Source organism: Heterodontus francisci, chromosome 20 (assembly GCF_036365525.1).
Source record: "Heterodontus francisci isolate sHetFra1 chromosome 20, sHetFra1.hap1, whole genome shotgun sequence".
Taxonomy (NCBI): Eukaryota; Metazoa; Chordata; class Chondrichthyes; order Heterodontiformes; family Heterodontidae; genus Heterodontus; species Heterodontus francisci.
Genome location: NC_090390.1, coordinates 62,101,065 through 62,125,375, shown reverse-complemented (window position 1 = coordinate 62,125,375; position 24,311 = coordinate 62,101,065). Strand labels below are relative to the sequence as shown.

The 24,311-nt window shown below is 40.6% G+C and overlaps 1 protein-coding gene across 23 annotated transcripts in view; it reads right to left on the bottom strand.

Annotated features, from left to right (window-relative positions):
- Positions 1–13,028, bottom strand: part of tcf7l2 (transcription factor 7 like 2) — a 201,538-nt gene extending 188,510 nt beyond the window's left edge. For 19 of the 23 annotated variants that reach the window (XR_010977063.1, XM_068052940.1, XM_068052919.1 and 16 more), the window contains exons 1-3: positions 12,488–13,028; positions 12,171–12,240; positions 11,827–11,951 (exon numbers count right to left, since the gene is read on the bottom strand). Coding sequence is in view for 22 of the 23 variants with exons in the window: in XM_068052940.1 (XP_067909041.1) it covers positions 11,827–11,951; positions 12,171–12,240; positions 12,488–12,676 (384 nt within the window). In the remaining variant the exon portion in view is untranslated. The remainder of the gene's footprint in view (positions 1–11,826; positions 11,952–12,170; positions 12,241–12,487) is intronic. The other 4 variants (XM_068052923.1, XM_068052928.1, XM_068052936.1 and 1 more) reach the window with 1 other exon arrangement.
- Between the last annotated feature and the right edge of the window lie 11,283 nt (positions 13,029–24,311).

The following is a 24,311-nucleotide window of genomic DNA, read 5'->3' as shown; positions in this document are numbered from 1 at the left end:
TTGTCACAAGGCGAGCCGCCTTAAACAGTGTTCAAATCACACGCAGCTTCCACAGTGCGGACTGCGACACCGACCACTCCCTGGTGTGCAGCAAGGTTAGACTCAGACCAAAGAAGTTGCATCATTCCAAGCAGAAGGGCCACCCGCGCATCAACACGAGCAGAATTTCTCACCCACAGCTGTTACAAAAATTTCTAAATTCACTTGTAACAGCCCTTCAAAACACTCCCACAGGGGATGCTGAGACCAAGTGGGCCCACATCAGAGACGCCATCTATGAGTCAGCTTTGACCACCTACGGCAAAAGTGCGAAGAGAAATGCAGACTGGTTTCAATCTCATAATGAAGAGCTGGAACCTGTCATAGCCGCTAAGCGCATTGCACTTTTGAACTACAAGAAAGCCCCCAGCGATTTAACATCCGCAGCACTTAAAGCAGCCAGAAGTACTGCACAAAGAACAGCTAGGCGTTGCGCAAACGACTACTGGCAACACCTATGCAGTCATATTCAGCTGGCCTCAGACACCGGAAACATCAGAGGAATGTATGATGGCATGAAGAGAGCTCTTGGGCCAACCATCAAGAAGATCACCCCCCTCAAATCTAAATCGGGGGACATAATCACTGACCAACGCAAACAGATGGACCGCTGGGTTGAGCACTACCTAGAACTGTACTCCAGGGAGAATGCTGTCACTGAGACTGCCCTCAATGCAGCCCAGCCTCTACCAGTCATGGATGAGCTGGACATACAGCCAACCAAATCGGAACTCAGTGATGCCATTGATTCCCTAGCCAGCGGAAAAGCCCCTGGGAAGGACAGCATTATCCCTGAAATAATCAAGAGTGCCAAGCCTGCTATACTCTCAGCACTACATGAACTGCTATGCCTGTGCTGGGACGAGGGAGCAGTACCCCAGGACATGCGCGATGCCAACATCATCACCCTCTATAAAAACAAAGGTGACCGCGGTGACTGCAACAACTACCGTGGAATCTCCCTGCTCAGCATAGTGGGGAAAGTCTTTGCTCGAGTCGCTCTGAACAGGCTCCAGAAGCTGGCCGAGCGCGTCTACCCTGAGGCACAGTGTGGCTTTCGTGCAGAGAGATCGACTATTGACATGCTGTTCTCCCTTCGTCAGATACAGGAGAAATGCCGTGAACAACAGATGCCCCTCTACATTGCTTTCATTGATCTCACCAAAGCCTTTGACCTCGTCAGCAGACGTGGTCTCTTCAGACTACTAGAAAAGATCGGATGTCCACCAAAGCTACTAAGTATCATCACCTCATTCCATGACAATATGAAAGGCACAATTCAACATGGTGGCTCCTCATCAGAGCCCTTTCCTATCCTGAGTGGTGTGAAACAGGGCTGTGTTCTCGCACCCACACTTTTTGGGATTTTCTTCTCCCTGCTGCTTTCACATGCGTTCAAATCCTCTGAAGAAGGAATTTTCCTCCACACAAGATCAGGGGGCAGGTTGTTCAACCTTGCCCGTCTAAGAGCGAAGTCCAAAGTACGGAAAGTCCTCATCAGAGAACTCCTCTTTGCTGACGATGCTGCTTTAACATCTCACACTGAAGAATGCCTGCAGAGTCTCATCGACAGGTTTGCGTCTGCCTGCAATGAATTTGGCCTAACCATCAGCCTCAAGAAAACGAACATCATGGGGCAGGATGTCAGAAATGCTCCATCCATCAATATTGGCGATCACGCTCTGGAAGTGGTTCAAGAGTTCACCTACCTAGGCTCAACTATCACCAGTAACCTGTCTCTAGATGCAGAAATCAACAAGCGCATGGGTAAGGCTTCCACTGCTATGTTCAGACTGGCCAAGAGAGTGTGGGAAAATGGCGCACTGACACGGAACACAAAAGTCCGAGTGTATCAGGCCTGTGTCCTCAGTACCTTGCTCTACGGCAGCGAGGCCTGGACAACGTATGCCAGCCAAGAGCGACGTCTCAATTCATTCCATCTTCGCTGCCTTCGGAGAATACTTGGCATCAGGTGGCAGGACTATATCTCCAACACAGAAGTCCTTGAAGCGGCCAACATCCCCAGCTTATACACACTACTGAGTCAGCGGCGCTTGAGATGGCTTGGCCATGTGAGCCGCATGGAAGATGGCAGGATCCCCAAAGACACATTGTACAGCGAGCTCGCCACTGGTATCAGACCCACCGGCCGTCCATGTCTCCGTTATAAAGACGTCTGCAAACGCGACATGAAATCGTGTGACATTGATCACAAGTCGTGGGAGTCAGTTGCCAGCATTCGCCAGAGCTGGCGGGCAGCCATAAAGACAGGGCTAAATTGTGGCGAGTCGAAGAGACTTAGTAGTTGGCAGGAAAAAAGACAGAGGCGCAAGGGGAGAGCCAACTGTGCAACAGCCCCAACAAACAAATTTCTCTGCAGCACCTGTGGAAGAGCCTGTCACTCCAGAATTGGCCTTTATAGCCACTCCAGGCGCTGCTTCACAAACCACTGACCACCTCCAGGCGCGTATCCATTGTCTCTCGAGATAAGGAGGCCCAAAAGAAAGACTCCCAATAGTTCTACAGCTAGCTTAGAGAAAAAGACATCCAAAGACACCACTGCTTGAAATTGAGAACAAAATTCATGCTTAACCAAATTTAAAGTGAATGTTAATAAAATTAACATTCAGCACTGCTCCCATTCCATCCGGTAATGATACATGTCATTCTCATCACTGCAGCACAGACAATATTATAAATGAGTACAAGCTACATATTTAAGATTTCTTGAGATTTTTCTGTGCATTGTAACTGCAATATAGGAGAAACAAAAATTATTCTAAAATGTCAAGAAGTATGAAAAACTTTAACTCAAGGAGGATTTGTAACAGATTAAATTTGGAAAAAGTATAGCGTATGGTCTTCACAATGTTCTAACTACAGAATAAAATGAAGTTATATTAAAGTAAAAACAGGGAAAACACGCTATACAGTCAAAAAAAAAACACATTTTGTTTTGGCTTCACAAAAGCAGGTGAGAAAATCTCGTATTTCATGACAAGAAACACTGAATTACTATGTACTAATTCCCTGTAAAATTCCACAAATTGGACATTAGCTTTTTAAAATAATTAAATTTTGTGTTAATACCATTATTCCCTTTTGTGCTACAGCAACTCTAAAACTCAAAAGGCCACACACCTTGACATTCACTCCAATTTACATCCTGCAGGTAACTACGTATTGTATGAAAAATTCCAGAGTATTTATTATTACAATGGAAGGAAGTCAGTACAGACAATTAACGTTAGCTGTGACTGCCACAGTTTGAACAAGGCCTCTAAATGAACCTATTTTCCCCTTCAAATTCCTGTGTAGTAATTGAATCCTTAACTGTTTTCTTAAGGATTGGAGGTACAAAAACATCCAGCTTTTCTGAATCCATTCGTACTGAATAAGTGCACAGAACAAGATACGGCTGAAATTAGGAAAAGACAGACAAGAACCACACACATGGAAAGCTCAAGATTATAATAAAAGCCCCCTAACCCCAACCCCCCTTTTGACAAACAAGAATTTGAATTCCTCGTCCCTTTTCTTCTCATAGACAGCCACTGGGAGGACTGTTCTAATTATTCTAACATTAACAGCAATTACAAGTACTACTCAAACACCTTTTGTTTCCTGTCCAGCTTTTGCCAGCCTGAAATTCCTGCCCTGAGAATCATCTCGCTGGAAGCTCTTCTCCCCCTCAGAATGCAACATTAACAGGTTTATCCCTTTCTGCTTATTTTATTCATTTCCCAGTGGCTCAGTTGAAATTTTAATGGAAACTTGACCAGGCTTTTCTTCCCAGAAAACTAGTGCAGCCATGGGCAATCCCTGTGGAGGCTGACCCCCAAGGAATCAGATACTGTCACAGAAGCAGCCCCTTTCCCCCGGCAGGCCTCTTTAGCCTCAGCAGCAAGCCAGGTGTCTATTCAACAGTTTGCACTGGGGTTTAATTTGAAAATTCCATGCATTTTAGTCTGAGCATTTTATTACTCTCCATTTAAAAAAAACTTACAGGTTTCTCCACTACAGTAATCACTGGAACAGCAGTAAAGTAAAAACACTATTTTCATAGCCCTGGTAATTTGTTTTGCTGCTTTCTGACATTTTAAACTCAGCAGGCCACTGCTGTATTAAGCCCAAGTCAGTGTCAAATTTATCTAAAACATTAATTGCCACACAGTTCACAAGTTACATGCCAATTTAATTCTGCAGTTTTGTTAAAATTACACGACTTTTTCAATAGACCTAAATTTGAACTAGTGGTCTTTGTGCATTCAAGTTAATGACTTTAAATGAGCACTGATATTCAGATGCTCACCATTACTTTCAGGTTCCTCCACGGTCTTGCCTCACCTTACATCAGTAATCTGTCTGCTTTACGTCCCCAGAGGCATCCTCCACTATTGTGACGCCATTTAATTCTCACGCTCTCTCTACCAGAGAGTATCAGAAAGGAATTGCGTGCTCCAAGGTCTTGCGGAGTAAAACATATACACCAGAAGAGCCCAGGATGTGATTTCCAGCTGGTGCTGAATTCGCTGATCTCAAGCCGAGCAACAGTTGGGATGCCACGGTTTCAACGCCAGTGAGTTGGGAAAAGAAGTCAAGGCAGGCTTCTTGCTTCAAATTGCTATCCTATTACTGGAAAGTACACATGTCGTGTGCGAATAGGATGGCCTCCATTAAAACATAGCTTGCTAACACATTACACAGCTATCTGGGTGCCAGTACATCTGGAACTGGACCACAGCAAGAGTCAGCACCTCAGAAAAAAATTGTTCAAAATCTAACCGTTCTACATTACATTCGGTACATGGGGCACATAGTTCATTGGAAACTCATTCAAATTCACCTAATGAAATGTATCCATTGAGTTGACTCTTAATGCCTTTCATTAGAGTTTTTACTTGAATGTTTGAGTCTCCCCCAAAAGCCTGGGTTTGAACTTGATATTTTTGCTGAGAGCTGTAACTGAACAGAATTTGGATTGTGAAGTCTAAGCACGTTTCATCCACATAATTTCCCAGGATACAACTGCACTGTGCGGTCACTTTTTATGAAAGGATATTTTTCTTCACTCCCTAGCACTTTCTGCGCAGTAGCTTTTCTTCAAATAATTGTGAAAAGCTAGAGATCAAAGTTCAAAAGCTTTACTTAACAGATTTTTTTTTAAAAGAGGCTGCTTCTGAGACAGAAAAATGACTACAGACTTGTTACAGTTTGTTTGGTGTTCTATAAACTTTTATAAAGCATAATAAGCTGAGGGAGGACAAGAATGTGCATTTTCCATTTTTCACAAATAGAATGAAGCCAACTGATTACCTCCTCCACTAAGCATAAGGAGTTAAGGGCAGAGAAGCAATCGAGAAAATGGAGAGAATTAGAAGAGTGACATGGAGAATTAACAACACAAAGTCTCCGACTTACCATGTGAAACACCACAGGAGAGCAACTAAAATATATGTAAAAACATGGACAATAGTAACAGTCACGTCTGTAAATCATAAATTAAATCCTGTGTACTTTCTGAGGGTACCTCAGAATATCTTCAGGATATAATTCCTTTTATTCAGGGTTTCCAATATTGGGAGGACAGATCAGAGTAGGTTTAATTTAATAATTGTAAAAATGTATTAAGACACAAAATTACACTCTAATGAACCTTAAAAATAAAACAGCTGATGAGCCAAAAAAGGTCTTAGTTTTTATCCATGGTCTGTGTTCAGTTAGTTAACCTCAGCCAAGAGACCAACAAGGCATGATAATTAGCTGCAAAACCTATGCTTTAAAGGGAAGGATATAATGGCCAGGGGGTGCCCACTGCTGATTACTATATAACAACCCCTACAAGAAGTGAGCAAGGTCTCCAGGTGAGGACTGGATCGGGCCCTGTGATTCCTCTACAGTTGAACAGCACACTCATATTCATTATCAAGGCTCGTGCATAACCACAAGGGAGTAACAGACAGAATGGCTTAAGATTCTGCTTGGGTGACAATGAAGAGACTTTCGCCTTGAAGGGGATAGAAGGGTAATAAAACGTGGAGGCTATCACTTGCAGGACAAGTACAGTACTGCCAGAACTAGGTTATCATTTTTCTTGTTCACTATTCCAAAAAGAGTACAACATACCAGATGGGAGAGAGGTCCAATATGGAGCCACATGAACCCTCCAAAGCTCTAGCAATCCAGACCCTTGAAACCAAGGCAACATGATCATAGTTGTGCTTTTATTTACAGTCCTGTATGAATTTAGTGGGCCTGGGGGTTTGGAGAGGCTTGTTTTTCGTGCTGTTGCCTTATTAGTGGATGATTTGTAAATCAGAACAACAAGATCTGCTGGCATCAACGCATTTGGGAACAAAGTAAAACAGGCCCCATGGCACGTACCTAGGTGCCCCACACAGATAGATGTACGGACATCTGCGCCATGTAGAGACCTGTGCACCTAAAAGCAAGGTTTGCGAAGCACAAGTATCCAGTCATATATAAAGATTATATGTGTCAATTTCTGCCTAACCTATTCAAATTGCACATCAGCTCACTTATACCTTTCATTCAGAGTAGCACAAATACAGTTCTTAGAAGTTATTTTTGTTTTTGTCTCTACATCACACAACGCGCCACCATAGACTTACTCCTAGGTGCAAATAACTAACAGATTTGGCGCAACTGGCTTTCTGTTCCTGCCATCCTGTTGGAAGGAACAGAGGACAAAGAAAGATCTAACTTTACTCTGTAGCTTCCAATTATCAACCAGAATCAGGAGTATCAAACTGCAGCATATAGGTTTGCCAAGTCATCTGTTTCTAGACAGGGCTCAACTGATCCTTCTGGCCAAGTTTAAGACTCAACAGTCAAAAGGAATTGACTTTTCCTCAAACAAAATGTGAATATTTCCTTCCAACCCATTCCCCACCCAAAAAAACAAACATCAGAACAACTGCCACTTCCAGTCATTTCAGTCAGACAGACTGCACAGTGGCATCTCCACCCTACAGTTTGTCCAACCCCCCAGAAAATGGAGCATTCAGCTATACTAAGAGCTTCAGCAGAGAACTAATGACAAGGGAAAAAATATATCAAATTTAAATATTCTAACTATTTCTACTTGGCAGATCCAGTGTAATTTTGGTTCTGACTTTTGCCCTCACATCGAAGTTTTTTTTTAAAAATAGTTTGTTGAACCCAGTCTTGTGGACAGAAACACTGAGTAATGGAGAACTATGTCAGCAACTGAACTGTTCACAAAAAGGAACAGTTTTTAAAATTGCACTGTTGCTATTTTTTTTTAAAAAGGTGGAACAAACAGTACAGACTCTCCCCCCCCTCCCCCCCACCGCACCTCCCCCCCCTCCCCCCCACCGCACCTCCCCCATTCGCACTTAATCATTAGGCACAATAAAAACTCCTGGTGTTCAAATTTAGTTTGTAAATATTTACAGCATGAATAGCTTTCCCATTTGTTGATCGCTGCTGAGAAACCTCACCATAATCTACATCTGCATTTCATTGACTTAAATTTACCACATGTTGAGATGGGAGCGGTCTCAATTCCATTTGAATCACTGCACAAATATGCGACTGATTTATTGTTTTTTTTAAATCACGCTGGTTTAGTTGGAATCCATTTTTTGTGCAAATTACTTCTTCTGGTCTGGTAGGCCATGACTTTGTAAATGTACCCTGCCCTGCTAATACCTTCACAAACCCAAAAACAAAATACCAAACATTTGCTAGAACTGCTCATATACTGACACATCAGACATATAGGAAGAGTCTGATGTGGTGTTAAAGAGCCTATTCAGCACCATAAACCCCCCGGAGATGGCAATTAGGGACAATTAACATGTGCAGCCACAGCACCAAATAGAAGACGTTTACTAAATCTCTCTCACACCTGGAAGCAAGGATTTAACCAACTCTTTGCCACATGCAATTAAACCCCTATGTAAACACACTTAATCCAGATTACAATTCTTGCCATGTTTAGAGGGTTAACCCTGCACATTGAAAACAGCCAACTACAAATAAACCATGCTGCAAGGAAATGATAAAACCTAGCTAGTCTCAACACATTTCTAATCTCTCAATTTTCTTCAGCACCAAACTCCACTTCCAACATCTCCTTGGATTATGGCTTCAAGTATTTCAACATTCATAAATGACACAAGCCATAAATAAATCACTGCAGATTTATGACTCTGTTGCAATTGCCAGCCAAGGGTTTGGGGGCATATTTCTTTCTGATGGCTTGTCAAGGTGTAAATGTGGCTGCACAGTAGCTGTGGAATCAAGCACAGGGAATCTCTAGTACACTAGTTCAGGTTAAAACAAAAACAAACAGTATTTCTCCTGCAATCTCAGGGATTTGGAGCTCCACTGACAAACAATTGCTGTATAAGCATTAAACGTAGGTCTCAAAAACTGAACCGGCCACTGCAGAAAACTTACAGAACAGCTGGAAAATCTCCTCCAACTTTAGTCATGGTACAGAAACTTATGTTCTCACAAATCTCTGCAGCTGTCACTCCCAAGCACATCTTTCTAAACATGACTTCTTAGCTAGTTTCGCAGTTTCTACGCATTTTTTAAAACATCAGCCCTTTTCTTTCAACTTTTGTAAACTAAACCTAGATACATGTTTTACTATTTTAAATACGTGTTTAGGAAATGTGCACAAGAGTATAATGCATCATATTGCTACACATACAACATTTCAGACAGGAATTTCTCATAACATTTTAAAAATAGGAAGAGTTAAGAGTTATAGGTTCTATTTTGAAAGCAGTAACAGTAGAGAATTACTTGAAATCATGACTGGCAAAGATTTAGTGTGACGTTCACATGCATGCTTGCAAACCCTTAAACTGTGTTTTCCTGGTATGGCGTAGCTTCCCAATTTAAAAATGTAAACCTCACTTGTAAAACGCTTGTGCATCAATTTAATTTCAAAAGCACAGGAGGAAAAAAATTCTGCACTTGACCAATATTGTTTCATTTCCAGTTCAACTTGCCTCTATAGTTCAGACAGAACAAATTTATATTAACTGCTTCCAATTACAATAAAAAGCCTATATCAAAATATCTTTAGTAAACACCATCAAATTACGAAAAAAGTACTTTAAACAATCATCTTTCTTCAGAAAAAAGAAAAAAATGAAAGTCATCTACAAAATCAAAGCTCTCATTATGGCAAATGTCTTTTAAAAAGTCACCAAAAAAAGAATGAGTCATTGCAATGCCTGTAATTGATATACAGGTGTTTGACTGAAGGGACAGATCAAATATTTAGCAATGAAAAGGCCTCAGAGGGTGTTGCTGGCTAGGACCCCTGTAAATGAAAAGTTAAGATTATCTGACCTGTACCTTAACTGCTAGTCATAAACATTTTGTTCAGGACACACAAATCTCGCAACACAAAAGGCCAGGAACACCTGCTCCATTCAACGTGATAAACATTTTATTGCTCCTATTTAAAACATAATGGACTGTGTAATGATAAATAGTTTTGCATTGTACCAAGAAAAAGATATGTACCACATGGAAGCCCTGCCATACAATTTTCAGGAATGGATATCATCTATCCCTCTGGAGGAGCCTGCATAGTTTCATTCAGGTTCTATTTGCTTTTGCCCACTGCCCCATGCTGGCAATACACGTAATCTCGGCTGAATCTAGCATTAAAAATGTTACGACGACACCAAAATTACAGTAGTAATTAACATAATCATAAATGTCTCATCTAGTTCCCCCAACATAATGTACTGACAGTACCAAAACTAGACATTTAATTATGATACTGTTTGCTGGGCTGTAGGAGAGCAGTACAAACTAATACATTATTCGAAAGATACAGCAAACATAAAGGCCTGCAATTTAAGTACATGTGGAAATTTTAGACAAAGGGTCTATACAGCTTCTGTATCTAATGCGCTACAGTATATGTTGGTCTAACAAATGACATCAAGTCTACATTCCAATTTTTTAAAAATCGCAATGTGATTCAGCATTTGGACTAATGCACTAACCTACAGTGTACAAGAATACTGGACCAGCTGACTATAAATCACTATCAATGCATACACATCCAAATAAATACATTTTTAACAAAAACTATTTGTGAACGCGAAAGTTTTTTTTTTAAAAACACACTGAATACCATATATTTTTATTTGAATAATTCCAGGATTTTCAGTACTGATATAAATGCTGCAATCCCATTAAATCTTAAACAGATCTTTTCAACTGAAAGGGGATCTAAACTTTTAAGAACAAGATGCTAAATCAAACAAAGCTGGATTAAATTAAACGAATCACAATTTTATTTTTTATAAATCTAGCCTACATTGTTTTAATTCATTTAAAATATCACCACCTATGCCCAAACTGTTTGATATCTTCGGAAAATATATCCATTTATAAAAAAAATCTAATGTCTCTTAAATTACTATTTAGCTCTATAAAACTACACAAAAAAATCAATTGTTCCCTAGCTGCAGTAAATTTGACAAATTTTGCACAAAATCCAAAGATTTTATTAATAGGGTGGTTCAAATCATGTCTTATGAACAGAAAATCAAATCACTTTGAAAACTTCCAATTCAGTCTATATAATGTGAGTAAACAGAATGACTACGGATTTTGCCACTGCATCTAATATAACCGGATATTTACAGAATCCTTCTAAATAATCATATCCCTCCCCCCTCCTCCCCTCCCTTTCTTGAATCCAGAGCATAGATTAAATTAAAACTGGGAGGGAAGGGGGAGGGGGAAGACGACCAAAATGTAAATAATAATACACTGCAATCTAGGTGATGGGGATTTTCAATCCTGGTGTAGGACACAGAGTGCTTGTACCCCTTGTCTAAAAGTATCAAAAAGTTTCCCCTAGTTCACTTCACGTGACTCTGGTGCTATTTCAAGGCTGACGGGAGCTGACAGTTCGATGAATCGTGGTGGTAAACTGGGAAGCAGCAGAAAGCCTATCGAGTCTAGCAAATTAGCCCCAATCGCAATGGTAATGTCCCGCTGAGCCCCCCATTGTATTGCATGATGACCTGTAAAATTCTACATTTCCAACGCAGTTAAGGTTTTACAAAAGGTCCGACTGCCTTAATCGGAATGCCATGAAAACAAAAGAACAAAATAAAACTGGTGCAAAGCTGCACCGAATAATAGATTACAAAAGACATCCAAGATTTAAAAGCTACCGTAAAAAGTTATCAATAAAAAAGTTACCCCTTATTTAAACACGCCTCTTTTTTGCTCGGCCAAAAAAATACACACACAGTGGAGACGTGTTTTTTTTTTAAAGGGAACAAAATAATCAATCACAGAGACTACCAGAAAAAAATAAGAACTGGAAACAAACAAGCCCAAGCCGCAGCTGACAATAGAAATTGGAATGGCATCCACTTGTTGAATGATTTGGGGGTTGGGGGGGGGTTGCACCCAAACAACCCACATTAAAAAAAAGTTTGTACAAGTCCACCTAGTCCCAACCACAAGCACCCAGCAAAAGAACAAGCTCTGCCAACACACACGACATGGCATAGAATAAAAGTTACAAGACTTTGAAAGAAATGTCATCTTTTTTTTAATTCTTAAAAAAAATCAACTGCCTTTTCTTAATAAAAGACATGAAGGGGGGATAACTGATCACCACTGTGCTGATGCAAGGAAAAGTGTTTGTGCTTTATTTTTTTTTAATGCTCTGGAAAACTTAAAACATGCGTACTTTTCTTTTTGTTTTTAAGAAACTTTAAAATGCAGAAGAACAAAACCTACCGTCCTCGCACTGGGAGATAAAGATCCATTGGGAAGGTAAGGACTTGCCAGGTCAGGAATCATAATAAATGGATAGCCAGGGTATGGTGGGCCCTTGAACAACCCTCCATCTTGCCTCTTTGCCGCTAGGTCAAGAAACATGGCGGGGAATGAGAGAGAGAGAAAAAGAAAAAAAAAGTTAGGGATCAAACTTTTCTCAACATACTTCATGCAACAAAACACCTCGCCACAGCCGCTCCCGACACAGCGAGAGACATTTCAGAAAGGAAGAAAAAAAAAATGAGAGGAAAAAATAAAAACTTTCGTGTTTTTTTTTGTGTGTGTTTCTTTTCCGGCCAACTCACCTTCTTCTAAACTCTCCCTGGATTTGTCCCGAAAAGTTTCTGGCTGCCGAGGCGGCGGCCGCCTTTCCGCCTGAGAGTAACATGGTGGATGCGAGAGAGAGAGAGAGAGACACAAAGTCACAAGAGTTTGGATTATTCAGCAGCGATCATCAGGTTGCAACATTATAGTTTTAAAAAACAGAAACACAAAGTATCTGAGGTAAAGAATCATTTTATTTCCCGTGCGTTACAATATCAATTCCTCACCACTTCACCTCAAGAACAATGATGAAAAAAGAAACTAAGTAAACAAGAGTATTTTTTTTTTTGCTGCTTACCTCGGAGTCTGATGAACTGTTTTGGTTTGTCTCTGACTCGTTTACTAATGAAGACTTGACGTCTGCTAAATCCCTTTCTGCAGAAGCGTTCTCCGAGATCTTTTCTTCCTGCTCCCCTTCATCTTTAAAAGAGATCATTTCATCATTGGCCCCCAGATCGTCGCCGCCACCGCTGTTTAGCTGCGGCATCTTTTTTAAAAAATGCGCCTTTTCTCTTTTTTTTTTGAAAAAAATATATAAAGTGATCGACTTGATGCAACTCGTTCGGGGGGGAAAGGGAGTGGGGAGTGTTGGTGAGGAAGGGGGGGGGGGTTGTTAATCCGTCGCAAGTATGTTTTTTTTTTCTCTTCCTTCTCTTCTTCTTCTTCTTGCCCCCCTCGCTATCTCTGAGTGAGTAAATAAATCGCAGGAGCGGTAATTGTTAGTGAAAGCACGCCGAAGAGCTGGCTCTCCTGCTCGGAGTGAAGTTGTTGGAGACTCGGCGGCGGCTGCTCCACTTCAAAGGCTCGCCGCTGTTTGATTGACACTTTGATTGACAGGGAAAGCTCCACAGCCTGTCCCGCTCCCAAACTAATGAGATGCACAAAAGGGGAATACGTACAGAGTAATAAGGAGGGACTTACATGACGTCTGCATCAATAAATTAAAAGGCAACACAGAGAGAGAGAGAGAGAGAGCAAGAGAGGGGTTTGGCTGAGGCTTTTAGTGTTAATCAAAAGCCCTTGAACTTGATTTCCTCAATCTTTTTATTTTGCTTTTGTTTTGATCTTCTAACTTTTTGCTCCAGTTAATGCATCAAGGGTTTTCCAACTCCATTCTAGTTTTTTTTTAAATATATTACAACGTTGCAATCGATGTTTGTGTATGTGTGCATATAGTGAATCAAGCAACTGTTTTAAATCGACACATCTTTACATGTGCTTGGCTTGACCAGATTTTTATCTGAACATGCTGATGCGCACCTAGCCATTCCAAAGAAATAGTAATAATAATTTTGTAAGTGTTGTGCATTGCTTTTATTAATGCCGTCCAGTTATTACGTATGCAACAATATATTTCCTTCTCCTGGCAAAATGTGATTTAATCTGTCACTGTTATTTCTTCATTTAGCTGCCGGCACCATGCGAATAGTGATTTTTAACATGTTCACAATATAAAACACTGTGTAATAGTAATTTTAATAATGAACTAAACCATACGAAATGATGGGAAATCTATTGAAACGGAAACTTTGATTCTTGCCGCATCATTATCCTGAGTTCAATAGATGCGTATGTTTGAGATAGAATCTTAAATATTAATTGAAATATGGTAGTCCCTGGAAATTGGAATTCACTTGCACCAAGACATGTCCAATGAAATACCACTAGATCACTATCTCAGGAGCTTAAAAGTGCAAGATTTTTCAAATACAGTGCATAGATGTGCATCGTATTTTCAGCTTACCCGCTGAACATGAACTTCACTTAAAGTGAGCTATATCTGAGAAAAGGTTATATTATCGTGTGGTTTGCATAGTCAGTAAATTTGTTTGAAAATGTCGTAATTTCTAAAGAAACCAATAATAGAAAAACACAATATATTTTAAATATTCTATACATAACAACCACTACTTTTACAAATTTTGGTTTAAAATATTTATGTGATGGTCAATAATTTATTTTCTGCTCTTTTATTAAAACAGCTTATGAATGAAATGTGCATCAAATGAGCATGCTGTGTCTAAACTGTACGGGGAATTAACATCTCTACATCTCCTTTGATTCGGGCGATTACTAACGCCTCTGCAACCCCGATACAAAAGGGATCGCTTTTTACTTAGCTATATTAAATCAGCACTTGCACGTTATAAAGCCTTGCCAAGACAAAGGCAAGATTTGCATCCTTATGCAACTGTCTTTCAACTATTATTAAGCCATCATTGATGTGTGAAAAATTGATGTTCTGTAAGAGGACTAATAGTGGAGGAGGGATTTGAGGTGGAGTTGCTGGCACTTTGATCTTTGATCGGCAAATTCCCATTTTTCTTTGTGCGACTATATTTGGTAAATCAGATTTGCACTCCACGTGTTGTGAGGAGTAAAAAAACTATTGCTTACTTCCGGGTTTGGGAGCGGGAGAAAGCCCAAAGTGGTAATGACGTTTGATTATTTCTCTAAGCTTATCAATAGTAGTGGCATTTTCTCAATTTATTGGTGTTCTCAAACCTCTGAGAGTGCAGTTATGTTCTAAGGTATTAATAAATGTTAAACTGCGTGAATCAGACGAGATAAATAACTAGTTTCACATTTCAGATGATTTCCACAATTCATATATTTTGTATTGTAAAGATATTGATTGAAGTATTTTTCCACTAATACCCATCAAAACGTTTCCATTGAAGATGAAAAATAGCATCAATGTCAACACGTACCTTAATTAATTAATACAGTACTAATGTGCATTATTAATGTTGATAGGTCAAAACCATGTCTGATTTGAATATACCACAGAGAAATCCTATGGTTAACATTGCCACAAGAAGAAGATTGTTATATTTAATTGACCCGTTATTTTTTATTTAAGCATAATGTTTTCACAGTCTATTGTGTCCCTGGCGGCAACCGACCAGAAAGGGTCATGACACGAACATTGGAAAGATTGGAAAAAAAATAGAAAAGGACATGGAGCAGATTAAGCGCAATACACGCAGATACCAGGCTGAAGCGTCTGCTCATCTTCAATAGGAAGCTGTAGGCTTGCTGGAGGCATGGGCATGCATTAGGGGATTTTATCAGGAACATCAGGACTGCAACTTTCCAAAAACACTTGCAAAAATTGTATATACACACACACACAAACACACATCTCTCAAAGACACAACAGCCATCAGCAAACAAACACTTTATCCAGCAGCAGAAAGGACTTCTGCTCTCTGGCGATCTCTGCTACATCTCGGAGTCTGCGTCATTCTGTTTATTCACCAATACAGAAAGAAAAGTTTTTTTGAACACGAATCTTCGCCAGTAGCATCGTGTCTTTTTTTTATTAACTGCAAAATTCTATATTAGCCTGACCCGTTTCTGGTGGCAGTGTGTCACCTTAGTCGCGTGTTAAATCTCAGAAAAGACTAACTATACATTAGAAGCACAACACGATTCATCATATGGAAATGCTACACAAATTAGCTTTGACGTATAGATTGTTTACACTCTCACTTTATATCGATCTGTTTATATTGATTTCTCTTTATTGCTCAAGACGACTCTAAAGTTCCCGCTATTGCTTTGTCTGAGAGGTGTGAGAGGATTAAAAGTCTGAAGTTTCAGCGTTTGCTAAATATAAAGAGCCCTCAGTCCCAAGATGTTCAATTAGTAAAACAAATCGTGCATTTCATCGTAAATAATTGTGACATGTTTGTAGAAAGGGTTGTTTCGATAGCCCTACGTAGAATAAGCATGCATAATTATGCACAAAATATTTCATTATTAATTGTGTTACATAAAGGCAAAGTGAACGCGAAGCCCTTAAGTTTCAAACAATTCTATTTCCGCGAAATCGTTTGTGGCGCAATAGGACGTTACTTGAGAGAACTGTAGCAACATTAATTTGCTATTAAATGGGTATTAAGTGGGTATTTTTTGAGAGCTAGTAATAATGTCCAGGCAATTTCGTTAAATAAACTTTATCCTTTTAAAATGAGTTCTTCAATATTTTGCTGAGGCGTGACTGGAAATTACCATATTAATTGATCCAAGATGTACTCGGAGTGCTGGAATGATTTCACTTTTGAAACAGTCATTCAGTCTCTAAATCACGGATTCAGTCAGAGTGTTTACATTGAACGAATCAACAGCCGTTACCTTGCTTGTAATGGTTGAAGGACTTCATGATCGCAAAGTACCTGGGAGAAAGGAGTCAGTGGTTGATTCTAAGAATGCTATTAACATGGTATAGTTAGAAACCTTGGTAAATTACTGATGTGGATAAAAGAAAATAAAGAGGGAAACTGAAAGAGTAACGAGATGAGTCAAGAAGGAAATGAGCAAGAACGAGTCAAAGAAACAAAACTCAAAATAATTGTCAGTAATAGTTGGATAAAATAAGTTTACACTATAAAGTTTGAGAAATGGTATTTCCTTTGTCTGAATTGAAGCTTTTATCATATATATTTTTAAAAGTCCTGAACATTACAGAGGATACAGCCAAGGCAACTTCAGTTTTTTATGGAAAAATGGGTGGGATCACTGAATACCATTTGAAAATACACCAATAAAATCCCAGGATGTAATGCAATGAAAATGGAATTTGACTTATTCACTCAATGGCGCAAATTATAAATGAAGAGTTGTGGAATACTATTCCTGGTCAAAACGAAAAGCGAAAAATAATAGATTTTGACTTGCTCAGCCACAGTAGACAGATGATAGTGCCTATGGAGAAAAGGGTCAAGATGAAAATATTTCTTTTTGTAGTATGTTGAAGAATCATTAAAGGTAGTTATGATTGCCATTTTAAAAATCCTGTTTTAAGTTATATTTTAATATGATTCCCCCAAAACATTCTTTTTGCTCCATAAAATAACACTCACTGATATCCCTATGAAATAACATGCACTCATACCTAAAACATTACTCACCTATAATAATATGTATTGAAATCCAATAAAATAACACTAACTGATATACCCATAAAAATACACTGATAATCCCAAAATAACACTGGTGACCTAAAGAGAACAATCAGAGAACCAATTAAATAACATATATTGATATACCCATAAATAAATGTACACTGCTAACCCATAAAAGCATGCATTGATAAACCCACAAAACGTACATTGATATCTCAAAAAATAATAATCACTCATAATCCATAAAATAACATGCACTGGACCCCCAAAAAAAGTACTTACTGACGTATCCATAACAAAACATATACTGATACCCCTAAAAAATACCAATATCGACATAAAATAGCACTCATTGATCAATCACATTTTAAAAAACAGCTACCCATCCTCCCCCACCCAAAATAACACACCGATATATTTTGTCAACAGCAATAGTGTAAGAGCACCATTACACAGGTAGAGTTTCTGACATAAACTATTACATTAATTCTCTATCACAAATTCACAGTTCTTTCTGGCACATTTTTACACAGACATGGGCATTGGAACAGGATTAGGCCTCCAGCACTTCGCACCTGTTCCACCATTTAATTAGATCATGGCTGCTCTGTACCTCAACTCCTTTGATCTGTATTGCTTGATACCCTTACTAATAAAAATCTATAGATCTCAGGCTTGTATGTTTCGATTGACTCAGCATCCAGTCTTTTGGGGAGAGAGAATAATATATTTCCACTACCCTTCAGGTGCCAATATGCTTCCTGATCTCATTCCTGAATAGTTTAGCTCTAATTAAGATAGTGTCACCTTGGTCTTGATTCCACCACCAGAGGAAATTATTTCTCTGTATCTACTCTATCCAATCCTTTCATCATTTTAAACAAATGAGATCACCCCTCAACCCACTAAACTCAAGGGAATACAACCCAAGATTTTAACATCCTAGCCTCACAATTTAACCCTTTAAGCACCAATGTCATTTTGATAAATCTGCACTGTACCATCTCTAAGATCAATATATCCTTCCTGAGGTGTGATGCCCAGAACTGAACACAATACTGCAGATAGGGTCTGACTACAGCTCTACAATTGAAGCATAACTTCTTTCCCTTTGTATTCCAACCTTCTTGAGATAAAGGCCAATATTTTCTTAACCTTTTTGATTACTTTTTGCACCTGTGCAATGACTTTCAGAGATCTGAGTACCTGGGACACCCAAATCCCTTTGTTCCTCCACAGATTCTAGTCTCTTGCCATTTAGAAAAAGTGCTGATCTGTCTTCCTTGGATCCAAAGTGGTTTACCTTGCACTTCTCCAAATTGAATTCCATATGTTAGAGTTTCTTCTACACACTGAATCTGTCAATGTTCCTTTGTAACTTCCTGTTCCCACTTGCACAACAGATTGCAAATTTGGATATACAACTTTCTTAGGTAGATTTGATTTTATTCAATAATGCAAAATGGGTGGTGGTGAATCAGCAGCTCATTTTACATGTCTCCCGATTTTTTTTTGAATTTGACTTAAGTTGATATAAAAATCGGGAGAGATGTAAAATGGGCTGCCAATTTACCATCACCCATTTTACACTATCACATGAAGTCAAAATTAGCCTCTTTATTCCTTCATCCAAGTCACTGATATATACCAGCAGAAACTCGACCAGACCAGCCACATAAATACCATGATTACTGGAGCAGGTTAGAGGCTGGGTATTCCATGGTGAGTGCCTCGCCTCTTGATTCGCCAAAACCTCTCCACAAGGCATAAGTCAGGAAGGAGTGTGATGGAACACTCCCAGCTTTCTTGGATAGGTGCAGCTGCAACAACACTCAGGAAGCTTGGCAAAGCACAACAGCCCAACACCACCATAAACATCCACTCCCTCCACCATGGACACACTGTGGCTATCTACAGAAAATGCCACAGAAACTCGCTGAGGCTTCTCCAACAGTACCTCCCAAAAATGAAACCTCTAGCACCTCGAAGGACAAGGGCAGCAGAAGTGTGGGAATACCATTGCCTCAAAGTTCCCATCACAGGGTTGAAATCCTGGAACTCCTTACCTAAAAGAAGTACCTTCACCATTTGAACTGCAGTAACTGAAGGCAGCAGCTCACCACTACATTCTCAAGGGAAACTAGGGATGGGCAATAATTGCTGGCCATGCTAGCAACACTCATATCCCAAGAATGAATTTTAAAAATGGTCAGTTTAACATTTAATTCAACAAGTCGTCCATTTATTATCCATTATAATCTCACCTATCTTTGTCTTTAATGGGTCCACGTGGCTCCTGATGACTTTCTTTCTCTTAATATATTTATATGAACTTACATACATATGAACATACATACGAACCAGAAGCAGGAGTAGGCCATTTGGTCTACTTTTACTGTTTGTTTTGGTAGCTCTTGCAAGTTTTTGTTTACACACTCTTTTTGAACATCTTATCACTTTCTTTGCATTTTTTTTTTTGTTTTATTAGAGTTATCCCACTTATTTTGCATTTGTGTCAGCCTATTCTTTTAGCTTAATACTGTCTTTTACCCTTTTTGTTGACCATAGGGTCAATGCTAATAGCATAACTTGCCCCCCTGCCCAGGGTTCAATGTAGAAAGAGGTTTGATGAACTGTAGATCAGTGAGGCTGAGAACATCTCTTTATTTCTCCACCTCTCTCATTAGCATTAACCAATACACCCCTCCCCCTCTCACCTCAACTATTAGTTCCCCCTATCATAGCCTTCAAAATATGATCGCAATGCACTAAAACACCTCTCACTTAGTCCAAACAAACCCAACTTTCTTTCCTCTCTAAACCACACACTATCATCGTTCTCGTCTCACATACGACAACTTGTGCAATCACCAACTATTGCCATCACTCCTTCCTTACTTCATATCACACACACTCCCTGAGGTCATCCAAAACTCTGCACCAAGTTCTGTCCACCCATCGCCCATGTACTTGCTGACCTAAATTGGCTCCCAGTTAAGCAATGCCTCCATATTAAAATTCTCATCCTTGTTTTCAAATCCCTCCATGGCCTCACCCCTCCCTATTTCTATAACCTCCTCCAGCTCCACAACCCTCCGAGATATCTGCACACCTCTAATTCTGGCATTTTGAGCATCCCTGATTTTAATCGCTCTACCATTGGTGACCGTGCCTTCAGCTGCCAAGATCCTAAGCTCTGGAATTCCCTCCCTAAACCACTCCATATCTCTACCTCATTTTCCTTTCTTAAGATGCTCCTTAAAACCTACCTCTTTGACCAAGCTTTTGGTCATCTGCCCTAATATCTCCTTATGTGACCCAGTGTCAAATTTTGCTTTATAATGCTCCGGTGAAGTGCCTTGGTATGTTTTATAACATTAAAGATGCTGTATAAATATATGTTATTGTTGTTGTTGTTTACATTCATCACTCCCTATCCTCATTCTATCTTGCTTCTTTTACACCTTCCAGTACGTCCACTATATGCACAAGCTCTACACATTTCCACTTACCTTTTCAACAAAGTCACTGATTCTCACCCTCTTCTTATGCAAGACAAAACTGCATGTAATACCAGGGAGAGAACAGGATGGGTGGAGGGGTCTCCAACATCTTCACCTTCATGTAGGTAAAGCAAGAAGGCCGGGACATCACTGCTTCAAAAAGGGTCATGTAGATTGGTGAATGTACCCGTGCAGGGTGCCTGCATATTCTATCCCTTCATTCAACATGCAGCAAGCTCAGCATATGCAACCTGCAGGCTCAGGACTGTCATGTGATCATGTACACCATCTCTCTCCCATCCTAACTCTTCCCTTTTCTCTTTTTTTCTAAGATCTTCTCAACACCAAGAGGCTCTTCCAGAAGAACAGATGCCATGTAGGATAATTTTCCTGAGGGTGCACCTTCAGGCACTCCATCCCTCTCAGGCGCCAGCTCAGACATTGGTTCTCCAGTTGGGTTAGGTAGTGAGCGAGAGTGCTGTGCATCAGTGGGCAGCAGCTACTCTTGGCAGGGACAGCCCAGCAGAGATCACAAGAGTGAGCAAGACTTTATTCCAGCTCTCCAAAGAGGCCAGAGATTAAGTTTAAAGGGCCTAAGCATTAATAGAAAACTGCTGCTTCACACAAACAGCCATATAAGGTATTTGTTTCACCACTAGGGCTGAGAGTGTGAAGGAGACTGCATCCAGTTTCTGCGGTGTCATTTCGCATTGCGTCACTACTCTGCTGTCTGCCCGGAATAATGTGGTCCCCTCCAGGGATGCTTCAGGTGGGCCCTCACAGCTGAAGTCCACAATAGCCTGTTTTGAAGCTTTGGAGGATTTTCAATTGTCTGTCATGCAGACTCTGGGCTCCATAATGAGGAGCATGATGGGTCAAATGGATAGAGACTTGGTCATTTTCTGCAATCTGCTCTCCAACAGATGACTGGAAGTGATGAGCTCCAGTCCCAAGGCACTGATGCAATGGGAGTAGTCTCTTTTAGCATGTCAGCGTGTCTGCACATTCACTTTCCCCTCAACCAATACCCATCATAGTGTCACCAGGTCAGCTGGGCCAGACCTCCTCAGCAGCAGCCGAATCACAGAAGCCTGCAAGTTAGTGGCCACATGTACTTCAAGAGTCCCCTCATGAGGAACATCTCTGCTGAGGCTATTATGGGAGCACTTTGCAGGAGTAGCAGAGTTAGGAAACCTTCTTTAAGGAAAATCATCTGGGTGAGAAATAAATGGAATGCATTTATTATATTTGGCATTTTGCACTATAGTGTGGTTTGATATCAGTTTCTGAGACAGCATAGTCAGAAGGCCATGAATGGAGAAGTTGTCTGAATGGATTGAATGTTCTTCAATACTGAATGAAAGGAGTGGGAAGAATATGATAGGCACTGTTATGCAGAGGGGTTCTAGCTAAGTTCTCAGGGCAGGAGTGTGAGAAGACTAGCAGAACCACTGACCTATGAGTTGATTCCCCTGACATCTCTGGTTACAAGGTGCTGACGTGCCCCTTCTTCCTCTACTGCTCTTTCTCGTTTCCCCAGGTCGTCCTCATCAGATGGTGACTGCTGCTGTAGGACTGCCTGCTCCAAATGCAGGCCTCTCTGCAATGCAATATTGCATAATATGAAGCAGAATACTATGGTGTATGAAACACTATCTGGGGCATATTGCACGGAGTCCCCAAACAGGAAGTTCCTTACTCCATCCAGCACAAGGAAGCAAGAATGGCATTCTGAGTAGGTAGAGAATGCTGAATAAAGGTTTGTCAGGCAACAAAAATACTGATCTGGAAGCTGGAAATTCCCCTGGTTAACCCAACAGAATAAATCCTCAGATCCAGTGAGCTGCAGCTGAGAGCTCCCTTCTATACTGCTTCAGGAACTGTGAGACTCCAATCCAGCTAGATCTGCTGTGTTGTGTTTCCTTCTATCCTTTATATATAAACTCACCAATCACTCATAAGTAGGAATTGGTAAACTATAATGGGAGTTCTTTTTCCGAAGCTTACAGCATGTGACGCTCACGTAAAATGCAATGATTAAAACTACAAGAACTCACCCTGAACAGTTATAAAAATGAACTTTTCTTTTAAAACAGTGGACAATGTGTTTCAAAATGGCTGCCAAAGGTCAGAAGACCTGGTTTGTGTATTCAAACTGTCTACTGTCTGGCAAGGACAAAATAATACATTCAAAGCTAAGAGATATCACTTGCACCAATTCTAAACCCATCAAGAGACATTTTTGAATTGAATGGGTTCTTCTGAAAAAAGGTGTGAAGTATCCACATCTGGGCCATTGTCAGTCACAATCTCTGTCTCCCAACAGAGGCAAAGGTGTGAAACCATTTTTGACCTTAAAAGTAGTTCTCTGGAGAGAAGGGAGACCCAGGAAGAAGCATCACCAAAGCTTGTCCATCTGAGAGTTGAGAGAAAATTCAACAAGCCAAAAGGAAGGTGCCCTGCTGTGAATTCTACATTTTCAACCTGTGCAGCAGTGAACTGGAAGTGTTCCTCTGTCTTCAAACTGAACTTCCAACCAACAGAGAAATCTAAAAACACCTCAGGCCTGCAACTAAACAGCACTCGACTTCCAAGAGAATACAATATGTTTACCGTGAGCCCTGAAACCCTACCTCACTTAAAACCACTTATCCTTTTCCTTGCTATCTGTCTCTTCTTGTGTGTGTGTGTGTGTGTGTGTGTGTATGTATGTGAGTGAATGCGTGAGTGGGTGCAGTTGCAACAATTTCGGGATAAGGAGTATTGCTCAATAAAAGGGGAGGGGGAGCAGCCAGAAGTCATGGTACACATCGGTACCAATGACATAGCTAGGAAAAGGGATGAGGACCTGAAAAGCGAATATAGGGAGTTAGGTTGGAAGCTAAAAGGCAGGACGAGCAGAGTAGTAATCTCAGGATTGATACCGGTGCCACGTGCTAGTGAGGCTAGAAACAGAGAGCGAGTGCAGCTGAACACGTGGCTACAGAGCTGGTGTAGGAGGGAGGGCTTCAGATATGTGGATCATTGGGATACCTTCTGGGGAAGGTGGGACCTGTACAAGAAGGACGGGTTGCATCTGAACTGGAGGGGCACCAATATCCTGGGCGGGAGGTTTGCTAGAGCTCTTCGGGAGGGTTTAAACTAGTTTGGCAGGGGGATGGGAACCGGAGCTACGGATCAGTGGATGGGGTAGCTGTTGAACAGGCAGATACAGAGTGCAGAGAGTCTGTGAGGAAGGTTAGACAGTTGACAGGGCAAAGTTGCAGCCAGTATGATGGGTTGAAGTGTGTCTATTTTAACGCAAGAAGTGTCAGGAATAAGGGTGATGAACTTAGAGCATGGATCAGTACTTGGAGCTACGATGTTGTGGCCATTACGGAGACTTGGATATCACAGGGGCAGGAATGGATGTTGGATGTTCCGGGGTTTAGATGTTTCAAAAGGAATAGGGAGGGAGGTAAAAGAGGTGGGGGAGTGGCATTGCTAATCAGGGATAGTATCACAGCTGCAGAAAGGGAGGTCGTCGAGGAGGGTTTGTCTACTGAGTCAGTATGGGTGGAAGTCAGAAACAGGAAAGGAGCAGTCACTTTATTGGGAGTTTTCTATAGACCCCCCAATAGCAACAGAGACACGGAGGAACAGATTGGGAGGCAGACTTTGGAAACGTGCAGAAGTAACAGGGTTGTTGTCATGGGTGACTTCAACTTCC